Here is a 20578-nt window from a genome sequence, read left to right on the forward strand (position 1 = left end):
CTATTCCAGACAAGTGGAATGTCAGAGGAAAAGCTTCAGTGTTCTACATTGCAAATATCTAGGTTTTTAATTATTATTTCTACACGGTCTCTTTTTTTGTAGGTCTCCCTAGCAGAGGAGTTCTGTGTGAAATATTGGGTGATGATCTAAATAACTCAACACTGATAGTGCTACCTAATATAATAATGAAACGTTTGCAAGCAAACTACCAAACTCAAGAGATAGCACGAATTCCACAGTTCTACTTTGAACTACAAATATTCTCTTCCCCTGGAGAAACTTGTGTCCTTTCCCAAATATGTTCATACAAGACTGTTAACTTTTTAATCATTCTCACCTCATATCCCACCACTTGCTTGGTGTAAGCTTGGATTGGTTTAATGGCTGTGTGGTGTGAATCCTGCCCTTTGGTTTCTAATTCATTTATCGTGCAACTAGGAATACAATTTAGTTCAGTAAGCACACAGGTTAGGTTGCGTAGACTTGGCTTCTGAGGAAAATAAAGAATCATTGGGCCTATGTTGGAACTGGGAAGCTAAGCAAAAAAATCTTTTTCAACATTGCAAAAAATATTAACTCTTCATTTCCATTGCTCATCTTTGGCTTTAGGCTTACAAAACAAGGACTCGTGTATATAATGCTATCATCCTGTATATTCAGCACATCAATAAATGTTACTTTTCAATACTAAAAGTTGGTTTTATTAGTGTTTATTCCACAATTAAGCAAAGGTCTCTATGCGCATTACCAATTGCTATGCTAATGACCTTGGTGTAAATTTAAGAAGACTTAATGATAAGAATAGCAGGTAAGAATGGCTTACTTCTCCAGCATAATCTCCTGACCAGAAAAGCTTCTTGCTCAGGTCTCTCCATATGACGTGATTCTAAAAACTGCTTTTCTGCGTGATCAGAAAGTTTTGCTGACATAAGACAAGTTTCTGTTTACCAAACAACAGCTGTGTTTCTAAAATGTTTTTGCAAGGCTGGAACTTTAAGGACTAGATTATATTATGATCGAGTTCATAATTTATAATTTGGGAGCAGCTGGTAGAAAAAAGTAGAACTGGGGGGGGAGAACCCAATAAATGAACACAGAGACAATATGTTAAAAATTATTGCTACAATACAATACAATAGCAGAATTGGAAGGGACCTTGGAGGTCTTCTAGTCCAACCCCCTGCCATTTTAATCCAAACAATTTCCAAAAGGCATATTTAGAATTTATAAAGCCATCACAATGAAATAAATGCTAATAGTTTTCATTATAATAATCATGAGCTTCCACAGTGCAACATGTGACGTAAGAGCCCCAAATTCTTTTTTAAATACTGTGACGTCACAGTCTCCCCCCCTCCCTTCCCAAGGACGCCCTCATAAACTCGCCCCTTCTGCAACACACCCCAATTTCTTGTCCCCCCTCCACTTCCCACAGAATGGAACCGCCCGATTGTGCCGCTGTCATTGGCCCTCGGGAACAGCCAATGGGAAGACAGAGAGCTGAGGGTTGGGGCGACGGTGGCCTCTTTCCCGGTCCCCGCCCCCCGGCTGGCCCCGCCTACCTGCTGTAGACACCGAAGTAGGGAAGGAAAAAAAAAACCCGGCTGCGCGCATGCGCGGAATAGGGCGAGTGGCCGTGGCGCGAGAACGCGCGGGCCGGGGGCGCGAGTCGGAGACGGTTGAGCCGTTGGCGACCCTTCCCCCCACTTCCGGTCCTATCCCGGTCAAGGCGAAGGCAGGAGGCGGCTTCGGAGCGGCCATGAAGGTGAACCAGCGGGGGGAGGGGGGAAAGGAGGGCTAAAATGGGGGGGCTGCGGGGTTGGAATTGGGTCTGGGGGTGTCTGGGTTCCCTGAATGAACAGAGGGGGGAGTCTGAACATCCGGGGCGGGGCTTTAACCCATCACTAAGGAACCGGCATCCTTCTGCATTGTTATTATTATTAGTTGCTATTGTTTCTCCTGCTGCTCCCCAGAGAGGCTGATGGAGACCCCCCTCCCCCAAAAGGGGTCTTCCCTTCAGATGTGTCCCCCCCCCAAATCCCTGCAGGGCTTCCAAAACAGACCTTCAAGCAGGAGCACAAACTTCCATCCTGACCCAGGAGGATCAAAGGGCAGAGAATAATAATAATAATAATAGTAATAATAGTAATAATAATAATAATATGTTGTTTTTTATTTGTTTTGATTTTTATATTTTAAGGTCCTTGGTTGATACCTAGGACGCTGGCAGAATCCGTATCAACCATTAGCACCAGTCACTGGTATTTGTAATGCATTTTTGAATGTTCAGTTGGCTGAGTTTCATGTTTAATGAAGAAACAACAACAACAACAATAATAATACAAGATACATCAACAAATTGCAGCTTCCTGCAATAACACCAGCAGAATTGCAAAAAAACTGCTCTACTCGAAACATCTTATATTTTAAGAAGGTCCTTGGTTGATACCTAGGACGCTGGCAGCAAACCGTATCAACCATTAGCACCAGTCTATGGTATTTGTGATGCATTTTTGAACGTTCAGTTGGCTGAGTTTCATGTTTAATGAATAATGTTAATAATAACAATAACAACAACAATAACAACAACAATAATAATAAAAATAAAAAATAACGAGGTAGCCCTTTAGGTATTGTTCCAAGTGCTCCAATTACAATCGGGACAACACTCGATTTATTGTTATTATTATTATACTTTATTCATTAAACATGAAACTCAGCCAACTGAACATTCAAAAATGCATCACAAATACCATTGACTGGTGCTAATGGTTGATACTGGTTGCTGCCAGCATCCTAGGGATCAACCAAGTACATTATTATTTGGCAGATAATTATTATTATTATTATTATTATTATTATTATTATTATTATTATTATTATTATTATTATTATTATTATCATCATCATCATCTCTTTTATTCATTAAACATGAAACTCAGTTCAGAGAACATTTAAAAGATGTGTCACAAATACCACTGACTGGTGCTAATGGTTGGTTTCTGGCAGCGTCCTAGGTATCAACTAATTATTATTATCACCATCTCTTTTATTCATTAAACATGAAATTCAGTCAACTGTACATTTGAAGATGTGTCACAAATACCACTGACTGGTGTTAATGGTTGACACGGGTTGCTGCCAGCGTCCTAGGTATCAACCAAGGACCACCTTAAAATATACGATGTTCCGAGCAGCGCAGTTTTTTGCAGTTCCGCTGGTGTTATTGCAGGAAGCTGTAATTTGTGGATGTATCTTATAAAATTCTTGGACATGGTACCAAGTGCCCCGATGACAATGAGTGTTACTGTTACATGTTTCATCCATAATCGCGTGGTTTCGATGGGCAGGTCATGGTACTTTGTGATTTCCCCCCCAGTTTTTTTCTTTGACTCTGGCATCTCCTGGTACAGTGATGTCAATAAATTGTATGTTTTGGTTTTCAACAACCGTGATGTCTGGCCTGTTGTGTTCCAAATGATGATCTGTCTTTATTTGAAGGTCCCACAAGATCTTCACCTTCTCATTTTCGATAACTTTTTCCGCTTTATGTTCCCATCACTTTCTGGATGATGATGAAATGTTTATTACTTCTGGACCTGGAGCTGGCTCAGCTGCGGCAACTCTGCAGCCCTGGTATTGGGTTTTGGGGCACCGGCTGGTGGAAGGTATTTCTGAATGACAGCAATTCAACAGCCCTTGACAAGTTTATCCGCTGGATCGGTCTTGGGAAAGGAGTGTGTATCGGTGGTTGTGTAGCAAAGGCACAACACAGTTGCACAGAGACCCCGCTTAGCATCAGGACCGGCCTCGGGGCACAGTGCAAGGAGCCGTGCAAATAGAAGAGACACGCCGCGCATGAGAGGAACAAAAGAGCATTGATTTAAAAGGAGGAAAATAAAAGCCGTTGGAGAGAAGTGACAAGGGAGATGTTAAAAGAGGTTGCAAAAAGTGCCAGAGATGAGGAAGAATATTCTCAAGCCCTGGGACCACCTGCAAAACTTCAGAATGGGACCGGGTCTGAATTTGCCCACCCTTGTATAACACCAATGGATAGGGGGGAGGAGTGAAATATAAAAAGTCAGCCATGTCAACCCTGTTGCCGGCTACTGTTCACATGTTCACTAGCTGGGACACGACACGTTTTTGTCTCATGGTCGTCTTCTCCCATCCTTAGCAGAAAAGCTAAAATGCCCTCCCAAAATTAGGTTCTTATTTTCTGTCATCAGTTATTCCAAGAATTTTGTCTTGCGTTCCTTCCAGGAGACTCTGTGTTTTCAGAGATGGGCTTGCTCAGTAGCAACAGGGGTGCTATTTCTTCTTGGGGGACAAGGCCCCTGGCTTTCACGGGGAAGGGGGGGGGGCTTATTTGGAGCAAAACGTGCAGGAATGCCATTTGTTTATTGGAAAGCCAGAGTGTCTAAGGTGACCGAGGCCAGCCCTTGGGGTGCAGTTTCTTGGAAATAACAACTACCAGAAAACATCATGAACCAGCGCGACGTGCCCCATTCCAATGCCTTCTTTCTTTACTGTCGGGTGATTAGTAATCAGCCAGAATGTAGAAAGGAGAACATTTGGAACATGAGAAAGGAGATCCAATCCAACTCCCTGCTTAAGTGCAGGGTTTTAAATGAAAGGTCCGTGAAATTTGACTGGCGAACCCTTGCTTGGCGTGGCCAGTTCAAAGTCTGTGACAAAAGGAAAAAAATGCTGGGGTAAAAGGTTAGCTTTGCATTTTTATGTGAGACGTATATACCTATAAATGGCGTCTGCAAGGACTCTTCCTCTGATTAAATAGATCTTTCGCTGCAATGCTGCCATTTGCATGAGAATAAATCCTGCTGAACGTCAAAAGTCTGTTTCTGAATAAACCCAGATGGCTCTTCTGTAGTCACAAAAGGTCAAGTTTATGGAGTATGACTAAGAGTAACGCAGGGTAGGATTCTGTAAGGGGAAAAAATGTTTCTAGATGTGATCTACCCCCCCCCCCCCGCGGTCACTTCCCTGCAAGGAAAAAGGAGCAGCAGCTGAGATGGTTCTGCTTGCTATTCAGAGATCTTGGATTAGCAGCGGGGACTTCTCTGCTGTAGCCCCAAATCTAAAGAGTGGGATTAGCTTGGAATTCCACAGAGATTTCTTCCTAGTCCCTCTTTGTAAAGAGATAATTTTAAAAAATGCTTCTGTGCCATAGGGATTAGCTGGAGACTTCCTTTATGCTGTCTTCATGTAGTTTTAGGTTTTTCAATAATATACGGTTATGGATCGATTCTAGATTTGCCTATTGAATCTCCTTGGGTAATTCCTTGCGATCTTAGTCTGAAAGTATGATTGTTAAGTAAGTATCCTTGAAAGAAACAGAGGCTGTCCCAGGGAGTTTTGGGGCAACAAAACTGAAACTGATCAGAGGAATGTTTTGGCTGTTTGGGAGGAATCAGATTCAAGAGTAGCTGGGAGAGAAATGTGAGCTGAAGAGAGAAAATGAAACCAGCTAAAGGCAGGAAGGAGAGGAGGACTTTGGGGACTAAATGAGAAGGGCAGAATTCTTAAATTCCCCGAAAATGCTTTCCTCGTCACCCTGACGACAGCAATTTCTGTGGTTCAGAATGCTCAAGGGACGAATGTGATGAAAAACAAAAAATAAACTAGCTGGAAAATCTCTTCCACCAAAGTGCCGGCTTGATTCCACCATTTCCACGGTGGGAAATGTTGGACCCCTTTGAAGGGGGAGACCCGGTGTTTTTTTTTGCCACTTGAGAGCTTCTCCGGGCATAAATGCTGTGTCCAAAGTGGCACCATGCCATGTTCTTGGCGTTTCTGTACTTGGCGTTCCCTTGAGGCTTCGCTGTACAAAAAGAGCCCATAGGAGGACAACAGCCCAAGGATGTTGGGTTAGTTTGGGGTAGATAGGATTGTCAGCCCAGCCCCGAGGCACGCAAGGAGATTCTAATCCTAGCTAGTTTGCACTCTGATTGCAGTTCTTACACTGATGCGTTCAGGGCGTAAGGATTTTGGAGGGGTACATTTGAAATGTCCTTCGGAAGAATCGGGGACCACGTTTTTCTTTTCCTCCATTAAACTGTGCTTCTTGTTTCAGTTGCTGTGCTGTCTTCTCCAAAGAAACAGCATGATGAAATGTCAGCGTTTGTGTACATTTTTGATTCAACGCCCTGAAAGTCGACATCATCTCAAAAGTATTGTGAGAAAGGTGTCTTTCTTGGCAGACTCTTCGGGTGACCTTATATTTCATTAATTTCTGTATTCGATTCCACTCCAGAAGAACTCTGGGCAGCTGGCCATGTAGCAAGCAGAATGAAAATACATAAGATAAAGAGGTGTACAATAAGGAGCAAAAAAAAGGAGCTTAAAAAGAAAATAAGGAGGCAACGGCAAGGCATGTGAACTGCAATCCTAGTTGTGGGGATTTTAGCCTCTTTTGGCATCAACAATTATTTAAAGCTGGATTGATTATCCATCAGGCTGATCCCTGAAACAGATGGCACCTACGTCCTGGGACCGTTAAGTCTACCCTTCCTCTCCTGCTGGCTCATTTTTCGCTTTTCCCTCAGTATAAATCCTGAGACTTTGGTAGTTTTCGGAAGATTCCCACCATCCCTTTCTGAAAAGAAATCCTCCCAGGAAACTCAGCCATGAGGAATAGTGAAACTGTGGCGCCGGTCGCTTGCTTCGAATCTCCTTGGAGTTTATTTTCCAACTTTGGCTAAATGATTTGGGGCAGATCGGAAAAGAACATGACAGGTGCGGCAGAGGTCCTGGCGCCTCAGAGGATTGAGGTGGGAAAGACGGCGCTCCCTTAACGGAAAAAAGGTACAGGTTCCTGAAACAGGAGAGCCACACATGCTGCAGATGCCCTTCCCCGTCGTGGGAAAAATTGTGTGTTTTGTTGTCATCGTCACCCCTTACCCTAGATCTGGAAACGGCTTGCTCACCGCCTGCAGCCATCGCCATAACCGGAGAACCGAGTGACTCTTCCAAAGTTCTTAGTGGAAAAGGGGAGCATCCTGCAACTTCTCTTGTTGATGGGAGGAATCTGGATGTCTTAATTGGGTGCCGTTGTGGGTCTCCCTTCTCCACTGGTTCGGGCGTTAAGAGATGGACTTTTACGCTGGCAAGGCAACCAGCAGGACATCCCGAAGACAGATGTGTGTGCGTGTGCGTGAGAGAGAGAGAGAGAGAGCGTGTGTGTGTGTGTGTCTTTGCGTGCCGCTTCAACCTGGGAAGGCTGTCCCGACTCCAGAGGCTGACTTGGCTTCTACTGGTCTCTTCCAGGCAGGGGCGACCTCCATGTGGGCTTCCTGCTGCGGGTTGCTGAATGAGGTCATGGGGACGGGAGCGGTTCGCAGCCAGCAGCCCGGATTCGGAAGCGGAGCGAACCCCTTTCGGTTCGCCCCAAGCACAGACTTCACCGTCTATTCCTCGGCGGCGGCGGCAGGACCGAACGCTGCCCTCTGCAAATCTTGTGGCCTTTCCTTCTCCGTCTTCAGGAAAAAGGTGAGGGTTTTAAGGCCTACCCGGTGGGCTCTGATTGGTCACGTGGGAAGGCAGCAAAAAATGGAGAGCGGGACGTTAGAAAGCCCCCGTGGATTGGGGAGGGGGCACGTCTTTGGGGTCCAGCCTGGGGCCGAAACCTCCTGGCCGCCGGTCGTCCTTCAGTGATGCTTGAATGCCAGTGAAAGGTGCCCAGGATTAGAGATGGGGGAGGAGAGGGAATGGCTGGATGTAAGAATTCTGGGGACCGGTTGAGGGGCTGCAGGCCTTCCCCATTCCTCGTCGATTTTTGTGAATACAATAAGGACAGGGAATCCTCGACTTACAAAAGTTCATTTAGTGACCGTGCAAAATTACAAGAGCACTGAAAAAAAGGGACACCATGATCAAAATTCAGACGCCTGGCAACTGATTCGTATTTATGACCGTTGCAGTGTCCTGGCATCTGACAACCAGTCGAGGGGGAAGCCAGGTTCACTTAACAACCGTGTTTAAGATTCACTTAACAACCAGAGTGACTCCCTTAAAAGCAGTGGCAACAATAAAAGGTTACAAACTGGCGCAAAACTCACTTAGGAACAGAAATGTTGGCCTCAACGGCAGCCGTAAGTCGAAGACGACCTATGTGAACTGAGCTCTTCCTCATTCCCTTTTCCCTCCTGCACCGCGAGGCGTGTCACTCCCCTTTCTCCCCCCCGCCCTCCTCTCCTCCAGCACGTGTGTTGCGAGTGCAAGAAGGATTTCTGCTCGGTGTGCTCAGTCTTGCAAGACAACCTGCGCCGTTGCTCCACCTGCCAGTTGCTGCAGGAGGCGGCCTTCCAGCGGCCGCAGCTGATGCGCTTGAAAGTCAAGGACCTGCGCCAGTACCTGCTCCTCCGGAACATCCCCACGGACACCTGCCGGGAAAAGGAAGACTTGGTCGACCTCATCCTCCGCCATCACGGCTTGGCCTCCGAGGAGGAGACGACAGACACTAGCAGCCTGTACTCCATGCGGTCGCAGGCGTCCAGCCTCTCCACCCAGCACGTTTCTCTCTCGGGATCGGTCTCCTCCTCTCAGGGAGAACTCGCCAGCCGGCAGGAAAACGCGGCCAATGAGACACAGTTACAGGTAGGTCCCTGGAGGAGGCTGGGGGTGGCCGGGGGACCTTTCCTGATCCTGCCTCCCCAGCTGGGCCAATGGGGAGAGGAAGCTGCCACTTCTAGATGACCAGAAGCTGGCAGTAATTCTTCTTGTGCATTTAGGGGCCAAGCGAGAGACTCTCGGCCGATCTGGGGGCGGAGGAAGACCACGCAGCACAAGAAGTAAGGAACAAACTCCCAAAATGACATTTGACATCCCCCAAAGGTTTTTTTTACTCCCTCGTTACTTTTCTGGTACAATTTAAGGCAACCTCAAGAACTTTGAAGGCTGTTGGACTTCAACTCCCAGAATTCTCCAGCCAGCCATGCAATCCTCCCCAGCCTGGAATTCTGGGAGTTGAAGTCCATCGGTTTTCAAAGTTGCCATGCTTTGGCCCCCCTGGTGTTAAGGCAAACCTCTTTACGACCTGGCATTCTCATCCTCCTGGGTGTTACGGCCTGCCAGCGGCTAGCAGAGCTGGCAATAGATTTGGACAGTGAGGAGGGTTGGGGAGGAACCTGGGCCAGTCCTGGAGTCTGGGGAAGGCTCGGATGAGGGCTCTGTGTTGGGGGCAGCGAGGGGGCCAGGGCCGTATGACAGTTATCAGCTGCCTTCAGAGTCAGACATCAGTGAGGCAGAAGAACAGCTGGAGCCTGTTCCCAGTGGGTTCATACGCAGAGTGGCCAGACGAAGGGAACAGCTAAAGAACAGGGGTCGACTTGGGAGGAAGGCCACAGACGATAAAGAGGGAATAAAAGAGGAGCGACAGGGGAGTGGAGTTTGCAGGAGACCATTAGTTCGCTTCATTGGTTCGTGACTCTCCGAGTCTCCTGGCCAAATTCTGCAGAAATCAGCCTGGCAGCTCTCCAAGCCAGATAAGGTCTGTGACTGTAAATCCTCCCTTGAAAGACTTTGCTGGATGTGAAGGAGCAGAATTCACAGCCAATTAATCAAAGGGTTTTCTTTCATTGGGACCAGGAGTTCGCTTCATGCTCTCGGGAAGCCTCAGTCAGAACACCCTTTTGGGTGGTGGGGGAGGAAGAGAAATCCCTGGTAGCTTGGCTCTCCATTGTCCTGGCCCCACTCTGCAGCACCTGTGGCTTTCTCTGGCTCCCTCTCTCATGGAAAACTCCTCTTTTTTTCAGACTCCGGGCCAGTCCAGGAAGCGTGCCAGGGCCTCGCTGTCTGATATTTCCAGCCTCGATGACGTGGAAGGGCTGACCGTCCGGCAGCTGAAAGAAATCCTGGCTTGTAACTTTGTCAACTATTCGGGATGTTGCGAAAAATGGGAACTGGTAGAAAAAGTCAGCCGGCTCTACAGGGAGAACCAGACGAATCACCGGCTGCGTGAGTCTTCCCGGTTTTTGTCTTGCCCGTCACGTGCATTTGTTCGCGGGAGGGAAGCCGGCGCACTCCGTTTCCCTCCCGAGTCCTTTGAATGCCTCGTGCTCCACCGCTTAGCGACCGAAGTCCCTATCCCCCAGTTGCCGTGGGTGGTGGACCGCTGCGCTTAATGACACAAACCGGGTCAGTAAAAGCAGCGCCTCCTGTGTCGCCGCCACTAACCGTGCCCTTTTGCTCCTTGGCAGAAGGAGAGAAGCCTCCGCTGACCGACGAGGACGACAACCTCTGCCGGATCTGCATGGACGCGGTCATCGATTGTGTGCTGCTGGAGTGCGGCCACATGGTCGCCTGCACCAAGTGCGGGAAACGGATGAGCGAATGTCCGATCTGCCGCCAGTTTGTTGTTCGGGCCGTTCACGTCTTCAAGTCCTGAGCGGCTGGGCTCAGCCCCGCCCGGACGCTTTCCGCTGCACATTTCCTCCCGAGACGGCCACGTGGGGAGGGGGGGGGAGGCTCTGGAAAGCCCCCCTCCCAGTCCATTCTCATAGCATCCCAACTGGGAGCTTAGGAGCTTTGACCGATTGTATTTCTGCTTTGCAAGTCAGATGCCTCTTAAAGATAGAGATGTGTGAACTGGATTGCTTTTCCTTTTTCCTTTTTTATTCTCCCCCTCCCCCTCCGAGACGAGAAAAAAAAAAAGGCAAGACTCGAGTTCAAGAGTCAAACTTGCAGGAGGAGATTGCTCTCTTCTGAAAAATAGCACCCAAAAAGAGAGAGAAGACGAAGGAGAGCAGAGTTTAATCTTCTCGGAGTGCAACAGGACGAAGCAGAGTCTTCCCGGGGGGGAGGGGGGCGTTTTCTCGGGGGGGGGAGAAATTGGGTGGGTGGGCTGGCAGAGCACCTTTTGTGCCAATCAACCCAGAGTGTCAGCCCACCTGGGGATCTGCAATTAGCCTTAATGGAAAGAATTGAAAGCTGCCTTTTACAGTCTGCGTCAGAGAGAGACAGTGAGCCAGTTTGCATTTCCGTTCCGACACCCTTAAAAACGTCCTCGGATTCAGAGCGGGAAGAGTTGAGTTTCCATTCTCACCTTGAGGGTGAATTTGTGGCGTTCTGGCCTCCAAAAGCTTTGCTGGATTGCATGCAACAATCCGTAAAGCAAAGTTTTAAGGCATGGGGAAACGTTTCAAAAAGCACCGTATAAATTTAAAATATACAAACCAGACGGAGGCAGCAAAAGAATCAGCTACAACGGTGAATGTCTAGTTCCCTGAGACACCACCACCACCCCCGACCTGCTGTCACAACCTGGTCTTGGGGTGGGGAGGGAAGGAGGGGGTGCCCCATAGGACAGGTGCCTCAATAGAAGAAGCTTTGGATGGACTGCCTACCAACAGGAACAGTGCCAACCCTCTTCTGAAACTGGGTCCATCAGTTGCTGAGGGTGGACCGATCCAGTAGATCCTGCCTGCAGTGGATGGAGGCCACAGAGTCTCCTGGTCATCGGGATCTGACCACAAGCAACGGATTTCATGCCATGGACTCTATCAGAGCAATCGCTCCGATGGCAACATCCGGTCCGGTGGGTGAGAGCCCATTTCCATGTTAGGCTCTGGGTGACCCGAGAGAGAAGCCCACGGCCATCGGCCTTGTTCCCAAAGCCAAGTCTCCCCATTGTCTTCTCATACCCCCCCCCCCCCTCTCCATCAACTGGTAGAGCCCCTCCCCACTCACACACATGGGGAAGCCAAAGTGACCTCCGTGGGGAAGGGGGTCTACAGGAGTGGACCACTCTGCTGTAGCTCCCCTCGCCTCTGCACCCAGCCAGCCCTCAAATTCCCAAAGTCCGCAGAAGTGTAGACTTTCAGGAAGGACCCAGGTGATGGAAGGGAGTCCAGGAGCAGCAAAACGCAACCCACAGCAGACCTGAGGAATTGGGTTTTTTTTTAAAGCCAGGTCCAAGAGCAACCAATTGCAATCTTGCTTATTTAGCCCTCCTGCTGGGGGGGGGGGAGGGGGAAGAGAGATGGGGGGGGGTTGTCCTAAAAGATTATCTGTTCTGCCACCATCTTTACTTTCCTGCCCAGTGACACATATTGCAGTCACTCCCCGACGGTTTGTACGAGATTTGCAGTCCCCAAATACCTGGGATGAGCGGAAGGCCCCAAAAACTTGCACCGGGCCACACAGAATCCGCGCGGCGCGTAGGGAAAGCAAGAGGCGATTTGGGGAGGCTTATTGTGAATGTCAGGCTTTGTTCGAAAGGGCTGTGAAAATTGGAGAGCGGGGGAACTTTGGATACAAAGGGTAACCGTTTGTATCTTGAAGCTGACCGTTTTTCAGAAGGGAGCAAGAAGATGTGACGGCTTTGGGGTTGTTTGCTTTTTTTTGAAAATGTCTCTTAACGAGGAGACGGTGTGTAGAATATCGAGTCGTTCAGGGTACATGCATAATCGGGACTGTAGCATATCCATCACATTCTGAGTAACGGCTGGCTTAATAAACGTTTCGTCAATTGGCTTCCGTCTGCGTTTCTCTGCCCCTTCCCGCTTCTCCCCCACCCCCAGACGCAAAAAAGCCCAGACGCAAAAGCGAGGCGGACTGGAAGGCACTTAATTTTCTGTGTGTCGGGGAAGCACGAAACCTATAGGCGGGCCAGCCTCATGTTTTGTGAGTTACAGATTTCTTTTCACCGCCGTTTCCCTTGTAAAGGGAAAACACACCACCAGGTAAGCCAAGGTTGATTTTTCTATTAAAAGTTTTTACTTTCACCCCCACCAAGGGACATAGCAACTGGATTCCTCTGGATCACAAAATGTCGTTAACGGAGAAATAACTGAACGCTGGAATCTCTTTTAACGTCCAAGTTTGCTCTTGGAAAACAACTTTAGGGCAGGGGGGGAAGGTTGAAGCCACAGGGGGCTTTTCCAGGAAATCTTACAAAGGTTCAACATGTATGATACAAGCTAGCCTCTGTTTTTTTGTACAATCATTTATACAGATTTGAATAGAGGTCAAATGAGGAAGGAAATCAACCACTTTCACAACAATGGCACTTCATGTACTGTATACCGAATTCCCACCCACCCCTTTAAAAAAAATAGTTAACCAAGATAAACTATAACAACTTGTTTTTTTTAAAAAAACCCAAAACTCCTTAACTTGAAGATGGGGTTTGAAAGCCCCAATAGCTTAATCCTTTTCCAGAAAACTGGCTGTAACTGAAAACTTTTCCAAATTAAGGAGAAGGTGGGCTTTATACGGGGAGAATTTTAACGACACTTTCATCCTTCATCTGTACACCTTTTTGTCTTATTTGCACCACATGCCTTAACTCTGTTGCTCGAATATACAAAACGGTATACAAAACACGCTAACTTCCCAACCCCTCGTAAAAGTATTCCAGGATGTTTCCCCTCCGCCCCTTCAAAATTGGGGAAAATATATCCATCCAATCGGTTGTCTCTCTTCCGAAGTCTGCTCTCCTTCCCCCCCCCCACCCCAACCTACACCCCCCCCCCCGGACACCCCGGAAACATTTGGCAACGCGAAACCCAAGTCAAAACGCCGGAGATGCATTTGAGAACTTTGCATAAATAACTTTTTAAAAGGGAATTTGTACAAAAATAGTTTTGCATCAGGTCAAGATGTAACAGGGGAAGAAAATAAACAACCCCCCCCCCAACCAACCACAGTTCCCGTAGGCGGAAAAACGCAGGGGAGGGGCCCACCTTCAGCAGCACGGAACGAAGGCTTCTCTTCGGGGGCTTGCGAAAAAAAAGTCTTTGTCCAGGCACTCCAGCCGCAGTTCCGAGTGGGCGTATCCGTCTCTTTCCCGGCACATGAAAATCCCAGGAAGCAAACTGCCCGCCAGAGCACCAAATTGCTAACCTGGCGGCATTCCCATGCGGTCCGGTCCGTTCTCTCGACATCTACGCCGTGTGTCCGGGGCGGGGGGGGGGGGAAAGTGTCTTCCTTCGGTCCTTCCACCCCCCCCCCCCTGCTTCCTTCACCTCTATTTACAACACTGTCTTTGCAAATACTAACTCAGCTTCTTCAGAAGTTTCTCTTCCGTTTGGCTAAACTGGACGCTGACCGACATCTCGGCGATGAACTGTTCGCAGCCTTCCCTGCTGACCTGCTTGCAGAAGCGGAGGTCAATGTGACAGATGCTTCCACAGCGCTTGAAGTATGACAGGCACTGGTCGGTCACCTTGTTGCAGTCTGCAAGCGAAACAGAGGGAGGGTTAGCAATAGCACAGGCTTATATACCGCTTCCTAGTACTTTTACAGCCCTCTCTAAGCGCTTTTACAGAGCCAGCCCCTTGCTCCCCACAATCTAGCTCCTCGTTTTACAGAAGGATAAAAGGCTGAGTCAACCTTGAGCCAGTCAGGGTCGAACTGATAGCAGTTAGCAGAATTAGCCTGCAATATTGCATTCTAACAGGGAAGGAAGGAAGGAAGGAAGGAAGGAAGGAAGGAAGGAAGGAAGGAAGGAAGGAAGGAAGGAAGGAAGGAAGGAAGGAAGGAAGGAAGGGCAATAACACTTAAGAGACACATATTTTTCTCTGGGGCTGTTTTGGATGGCAGGTGGACCACTAAAATATACTTTACTTGGACTTCAGTAAGGCATTTGATAAGGTAGACCATAACCTTCTACTAGATAAAGTAGAAGAATGTGGGTTGGACAGCATCACCACCAGATGGATTCATAACTGGCTGACCAACCGCACTCAACGTGTAGTTCTCAATGGAACTGCATCTACATGGAGGGAAGTATGCAGTGGAGTACCCCAAGGCTCTGTTTTGGGCCCAGGACTCTTCAACATCTTCATCAATGATTTGGACGAGGAAATAAATGGGGAACTCATCAAATTTGCAGATGACACCAAGCTGGCAGGAATAGCCAACACTCCAGAAGATAGGCTTAAGATACAGAAGGATCTTGACAGACTTGAACATTGGGTGCTATCTAACAAAATGAAATTCAATGGTGAAAAGAGTAAGGTTCTACATTTAGGCAAGAAAAACGAAATGCACAGGTACAGTATAGGTGGTACCTTGCTCAACAGTAGTAACTGTGAGAGGGATCTTGGAGTCCTAGTGGACAACCATTTAAATAGGAGCCAGCCATGTGCAGCAGCTGCCAAAAAAGCCAACACAGTTCTAGGCTGCATCAACAGAGGGATAGAATCAAGATCACGTGAAGGGTTAATGCCACTTTATAAGGCCTTGGGAAGGCCACACTTGAAATACTGCATTCAGTTTTGGTCGCCAGGATGTAGAAAAGATGTGGAGGAAGAGTGCAGAGAAGAGCAACAAAGAGGATTAGGGGACTGGAGGCTAAAACATATGAAGAACGGTTGCAGGAACTGGGTATGTCTAGTTTAATGAAAAGAAGGACTAGGGGAGACAGGATAGCAGTCTTCCAATATCTCAGGGGTTGCCACAAAGAAGAGGGAGTCAGACTAAGAGGTGCAGAAATCTTTTCCAAGAAGACTCCTCTACATGTTGAATTGCTCCCAGCCTACCTCTCAAAATAACCTCGGTTAGGGAGTCCCGCGTGGTGGTGCCCACCGCCGTTAACAAGTTGATGGACTGGTCCGTGACGTGATTACAGAAGCTGAGATTAAGCTTGGACAGGAGAGGCATATGCCGGATGATCAGACGCAGGGAAGCATCCGTGATGTCCAAGCCAGACAAGCGGAGATCAGTGATGTTCCGTAGCTTGCTTCGGTTGTCGATCTGGCCTGCGCGAGTTAACCAAAGGCAGCGAAAGTCTTGTTTATTATTTCATCTGCAGAGGCTGTGATTCAACAGGTAAAGCCATGCAAGACCTCTTAAGCTCCTAGGCTCAGAGACTGTCAAAATGAAATATCCTTTCCATAAAAATATCACGCAAGAGAAGACGAGTTAAAAAGAGGGTTGGTAAACAACCTACCCATCGTTTCATATAGGTGGGTAGTTCGTCCCGTGTTTTTCAAAGTGGGCCGTTTTAAGAAGGGTGGACTTCAATTCCCAGAATCCCCCATGCCAGCATGGGGGATTCTGGGAGTTGAAGTCCACCCTTCTTAAAATGGCCCACTTTGAAAACCGCTGTGCTACCCATCCTTCTTAACTTGTAGCCCAACCTCTGAATAGGATAATTAATACACTTTAATATATATATCATATAATAAGACAAAAAGGTGTACATAATATATATATATATATATATATATATATATATATATATATATATATATATGTATCACACCACACCCACGATTCTACTCTACCCATTTCCTCTGCCCCATTCTTTTTTTAATTATAAGAATTTTTATTTTTAAAACAAACTTACACAAACACCACATAAAACATAAAAAATGTCTTCCAGCTACATCCAGCATGTCGATTGGTTACAAAACTTTTGTGCATCCTCTCCATAGTCCTTACAATTTATATAGAATCTCATATTATCAATCTAATATATATGTATACATTATTATTATTATTGTTAATCCTTTATTTGACTATAACTACTGTTCCTTCATTTTATACGAGGTATTCTAAATTTTGAATTCATTTATATTTTAACAGTTCATCACATCCTCCTAAACCCATCCAATAATAGTGCATCTTTATATTATATTCTATGTCATTCCAATGTCCTTGTATTGTAAAACTCTCAATCGTATTTCATTTCCCTATTTTTTGGTCTAACCATTGATAAATATATATCCCGTATCTTATAAAATAGTTAATCTTCTTGTTCCCTAATTTCAAATGTCAATTTGCTCATTTCAGCACATTCCATTACTTTATCCCCTGCCCCATTCTTGAGGCCATGACGAGACACACACACACACACACATAAATATGGGAAACCTGGTAGCTTTATACTCTGGGTTCTCTCCTGAAGACAGATACCCAAGTCTTGTTGCCAGAGTCCAAAATTGGGGATACACACCTGGTCGGTTGTCAGTTGGGGGCGACAGGAGGTCTCGCATCTGGGCATCCTTTAGGCCTTCCACCCATTGGCTGTCCAGCGTTCGAAGAAGGGGGCAGCTGGAGCTGCAGAGTGCGGAAACGGCGATCCACGAGCATCCCGCCAAAAGCAGATCCCGGAGAGCTAGGGGGAGGGAAGGATGCAACCCTCAAAAGTGGCCATTGACTTCAAGACAATCCTCCTCCTTCCTCTCTCTCCCCCCACTGCCGTTAAAGACACCCAACGGAATCACCCAACTCCAAGGAAGGCATATTCTTCAAAGTACAGATTTATTAAGTCATGGTGGCGCAGTGGTTAGAGTGCGGTACTGCAGGCTACTTCTGCTGAAAGTCAGCTGCCTGCAATTCGGCAGTTCGAATCCCACCAGGCTCAAGCTTGACTCAAGCCTTCTGTCCTTCCAAGGTGGGTAAAATGAGGAGCAAGATTGTTGGGGGCAAAAGGCTAACTCTGTAAACCGCTTAGAGAGGGCTGGAAAGCACTGGAAAGAGGTATGAAGGGGTAAGTCTAAGTGCTATTGCTATTAGGCATCTCATATTGGCATGTCTAAAGAAAGCCAACTCTAACCACCAACTAAGAAGTCAAGTTTTCTTTCCCCCGCCCGTGCAATGCATCATGTGGTCTAATCAGGTCACAGTCCAAGGGTCACTTGGTCACATATCCCATGTCGGGCCTGCAGCCATCTTTTATTTGGGGTCTTTGCCCTGCCACACTTTCTACTATTCTGCTATGCATTTTCTATTGTGGGAAAACGGGAGGGGGGATTGTACAGAGTTGGATGATATGTAGCCACAACAAAATTCTTTCTAGAAAGCCAAGGTCATCCTTTGTCTCTGCAGCTGACCAGAACTGGATGGGTGGAAGCTGCCAGCATGGCAGTGGGAGATTGGACCACGGGATGGACTTGTGGGTGTGGGGGAAGGATCTTGAGCTTTCAACTGGGGGGGGGGGGGAACCAAGAGGTTTTCAGATTTGAGTTTTCCCAGATGGGCCAACATGGCTCTCCTAATAAATTGGAATTTTGAGGAATGCTTTGCCTCAGACTCTGATGTACTTTTGGATGCTATTTGGAATCTGGCATCCCACCTCCTTGGCACCTGGTGGGAAAGTCCTTGGTTCTCAAGAGGAAAGAATTTTGTTTTGGCTACATTCCCCCAGCTATCTTTGCCTCCCCCACTGCCGTTCCCACAGCTCGACGCATCTCAGCTGCGGCAGCCCTGAAGGTGCCCGGGGTGGGTGGGGGTGGGGGTGGGGATAGCTTCAGGGTTGACAGAGGAATCGCTAAGGTGGGAGCTACCTGGAAGCCGGGTGATCAGCCAGCTCAGCTGCTTTTTCGAGATATTTGTCCAGCTCAGATCTAGTGTGACCGGCTGCCTCCGGATGATACCACTCAGCATTAGGGGAGTGATGGATTTACAATGGTTGAGGTCTATTTTGGTCCACAGCCGTTTATCGCAGCACCTGGAGGAGAGCAGAGAAGAGCTCTGGACTGCATCTCGGAAAGAAATACAAGGCTTGAAATACAAGTGTTCCTAGGCTTACGACGACGAGATGTTTACAAAGTGGGTTTTGCCCCGTTTTACGACTTTCCTTGCCAACTTTGCTAAGCGAATCGCTGCCGCTGATAAAGTTAGTAACCCGATCGTTGACTTTCCCCTTTGACTTGGCTTGTCAGAAGGTCGCAAAACGGGATCACGGGAAACACTGCAACCGTCATAAGTACATGCCAGTTGCCAAGCATCTGGATTTTGAGGTTGTAGCTGTATTTTGTATACTACGGCACCGAAAAGAATCTTTTCTTTCTTTTTGTTTTAGACTCTTTTCCCCTTTCCTTTCTCATCTTTACCCCATCTCATCTTTATCTCATCTTTGTGTTTTATATTGCAATAAACTCCAGTAAAAGCCCCCCCCCCACAAAAAAAGGATAATACCCCTGTTTTCCAAGCCCCACCGAATTCCCGCCTCTCTTAATCCTGATCAGAGTCCTGCCCTCCAGTTCCTATGGGGTCCTCCGATCCTCCCAGTAAGGGACTCCCAATCCTACCAGTTCAATCCCCCCTTCCCCCCGTTCCTAATAGAGGCCTCCCCTGATCCCCCCCTATTCCTTACCACCGATTCCAGGTCCGACAGACTCTCATGCAGACGCAGAGTTCCCTGGGCCGGAGGCAGCCAAAGACAGCCATCCACACCTCCCTCTGCATCACGTGGGCCTCCCCATCGTCCAGCAGGAGCGAGTCGGGCGGGGGACTGATGGGGGGCGGCCGCACCACGTGCCGCTCCATCTGCATGCACTTGGGGGGCGAGAGGGAAGGAGGGGGCCGGCCGATGGCCCTGGGGGTGGGGGTGCTGCTGCGGAGGCTGGAGAGGAGCTGGTGGCGGAGTTCCTGCGGCATCCCGTTGAAGCCCTTGGTGAGCGGGTGCAGCTGCTCCGGGCCGAGGTGATGCTTGGCCTCCTCGTTCTCACTCTCCGGCTCCGATTTGATGGGTTGGTGGTCCTCGTTGGCCAGGCTGTTCTCGGTCTTCTGGATCTCCTGGTTGAGCTCCTTGCTCAGTTCCTTGCTCAGTTCCTTGTTGGGCAGGCGGGCTTTCCGGCGGATCTTGAATTTCTTCTTCTCCCGGGACTCGGCGCCTTCCGAACTCGGCCCCGCGGTGGGCGAGCTCGAACGCGACTGGTCGCTCTCCTTGGTTTTCGGAGGTTCCTCCGGAAAGACTTCTCCCCCTTCTTGCTTAAAACGCCGCAGGGGTTTGAGGGCAGCCACCCGGTCATCTGGGGTCTTCCAGGAGCGCCTCTAGAAAGGAGGAAGAGACCCCGATATCAAAGGAGAATCAATCAACGACGGTGCTAAACAGAAGTGAGATTCAGCCGGTTCGCACCGCTTCGGGCAAACTGGTAGCGGGAGCTGCGGGAGGCTCCACCCACCCACCCTGACGTATTGCACATGCGCAGAAGGAGGTGCTTGTGAGCAAAGCGGTAGGGAAGGTAAATGAGTCCCACCACTGGTGCTAAACCATCGTTGGCGGGCTGGGGAATTCTGGGAATTGAAGTCCACCCCTCTTGAAGTTCCCAAGATAGAGGAACGCAGATACTCCTCGACTATCGAGCACAATTGAGCCCAACAAGTTCTGTTGCTAAGCGAAACATTTGTTAAGTGAGTTCCGGCCCATTTTACCACCTTTCTTGCCACAGTTGTTAAGTGAATCACTGCAGACTTGGCCCGTCAGAGGGTCACAAAATCACGTGACCCTGGGACGTCCCAATCTTGCCAAGAGTCTGAATTTAAATCACGTGACTCTAAGGATGCTGGAGCGGTCGTGTGAAAAACATTCAGAAGTCACGTTTTCCAGTGCCGTCATTTAGTGAACAGTCACTGTTGTAAGTCGAGGACTACTTGTATAATCACTGCTGTCCTATGGGGAAGATTGGGGGAGGAGAGTGGGGCGGGGCGGGAGAAATCCATACAAATTACCTTTTTCCTGAACAGCTTCTCTTCTTTCCCCAGTTTTAGCTACGGTCAGAGAGGGAAGGAAGGAAGGAAAAGGTGTATTTTATTTATTGGACGTCACTCTTCCCCCATGCTGCCTGGGGGAATTCTGGGAATTAAAAGTTTGCCAGGCTTAAAG

At 48.1% G+C, this 20578-nt stretch overlaps 2 protein-coding genes across 8 annotated transcripts in view; one reads left to right on the plus strand and one right to left on the minus strand.

The window, feature by feature from the left end:
* Window positions 1-1595: 1595 nt before the first annotated feature.
* RNF34 (ring finger protein 34) lies at window positions 1596-12491 on the plus strand. 2 transcript variants are annotated; one of them, XM_081966787.1, is made up of 6 exons: window positions 1596-1765; window positions 7288-7509; window positions 8221-8616; window positions 8751-8810; window positions 9774-9975; window positions 10218-12491. In XM_081966787.1, the coding sequence occupies exons 1-6, from the start codon at window positions 1613-1615 to the stop codon at window positions 10403-10405; spliced, it is 1221 nt and encodes a 406-aa protein (XP_081822913.1). In that variant the 5' UTR covers window positions 1596-1612; the 3' UTR covers window positions 10406-12491. The 2 variants fall into 2 exon arrangements, with proteins under 2 accessions (XP_081822913.1, XP_081822914.1); XM_081966788.1 differs by lacking the exon at window positions 1596-1765 and adding an exon at window positions 6095-6825.
* A 1194-nt stretch (window positions 12492-13685) lies between these two features.
* KDM2B (lysine demethylase 2B) overlaps window positions 13686-20578 on the minus strand; it is a 37387-nt gene continuing 30494 nt past the window's right edge. For all 6 annotated transcript variants that reach the window (XM_081966230.1, XM_081966229.1, XM_081966228.1 and 3 more), the window contains 6 exons: window positions 20425-20463; window positions 19067-19746; window positions 18255-18418; window positions 16922-17083; window positions 15504-15722; window positions 13686-14196 (listed from right to left, as the gene is read on the minus strand). In XM_081966230.1, coding sequence (XP_081822356.1) covers window positions 14015-14196; window positions 15504-15722; window positions 16922-17083; window positions 18255-18418; window positions 19067-19746; window positions 20425-20463 — 1446 coding nt within the window. In that variant the 3' untranslated portion in view covers window positions 13686-14014. The remainder of the gene's footprint in view (window positions 14197-15503; window positions 15723-16921; window positions 17084-18254; window positions 18419-19066; window positions 19747-20424; window positions 20464-20578) is intronic.

Source organism: Natrix helvetica (genome assembly GCF_964273705.1).
Source record: "Natrix helvetica genome assembly, chromosome: 14".
In the NCBI taxonomy this organism is placed as follows: Eukaryota; Metazoa; Chordata; class Lepidosauria; order Squamata; family Natricidae; genus Natrix; species Natrix helvetica.

What these genes read in the sequence shown, in the direction of transcription:
- RNF34 (XM_081966787.1), top strand. Translation starts at nt 1,613, where the DNA reads ATGCGCGGAATAGGGCGAGTGGCCGTGGCGCGAGAACGCGCGGGCCGG. An exon ending in GCTTCGGAGCGGCCATGAAG is followed by an intron (nt 1,766 to 7,287) that starts GTGAACCAGCGG and finishes GGTCTCTTCCAG; the next exon opens with GCAGGGGCGACCTCCATGTG. An exon ending in AAGACCACGCAGCACAAGAA is followed by an intron (nt 8,811 to 9,773) that starts GTAAGGAACAAA and finishes TCTTTTTTTCAG; the next exon opens with ACTCCGGGCCAGTCCAGGAA.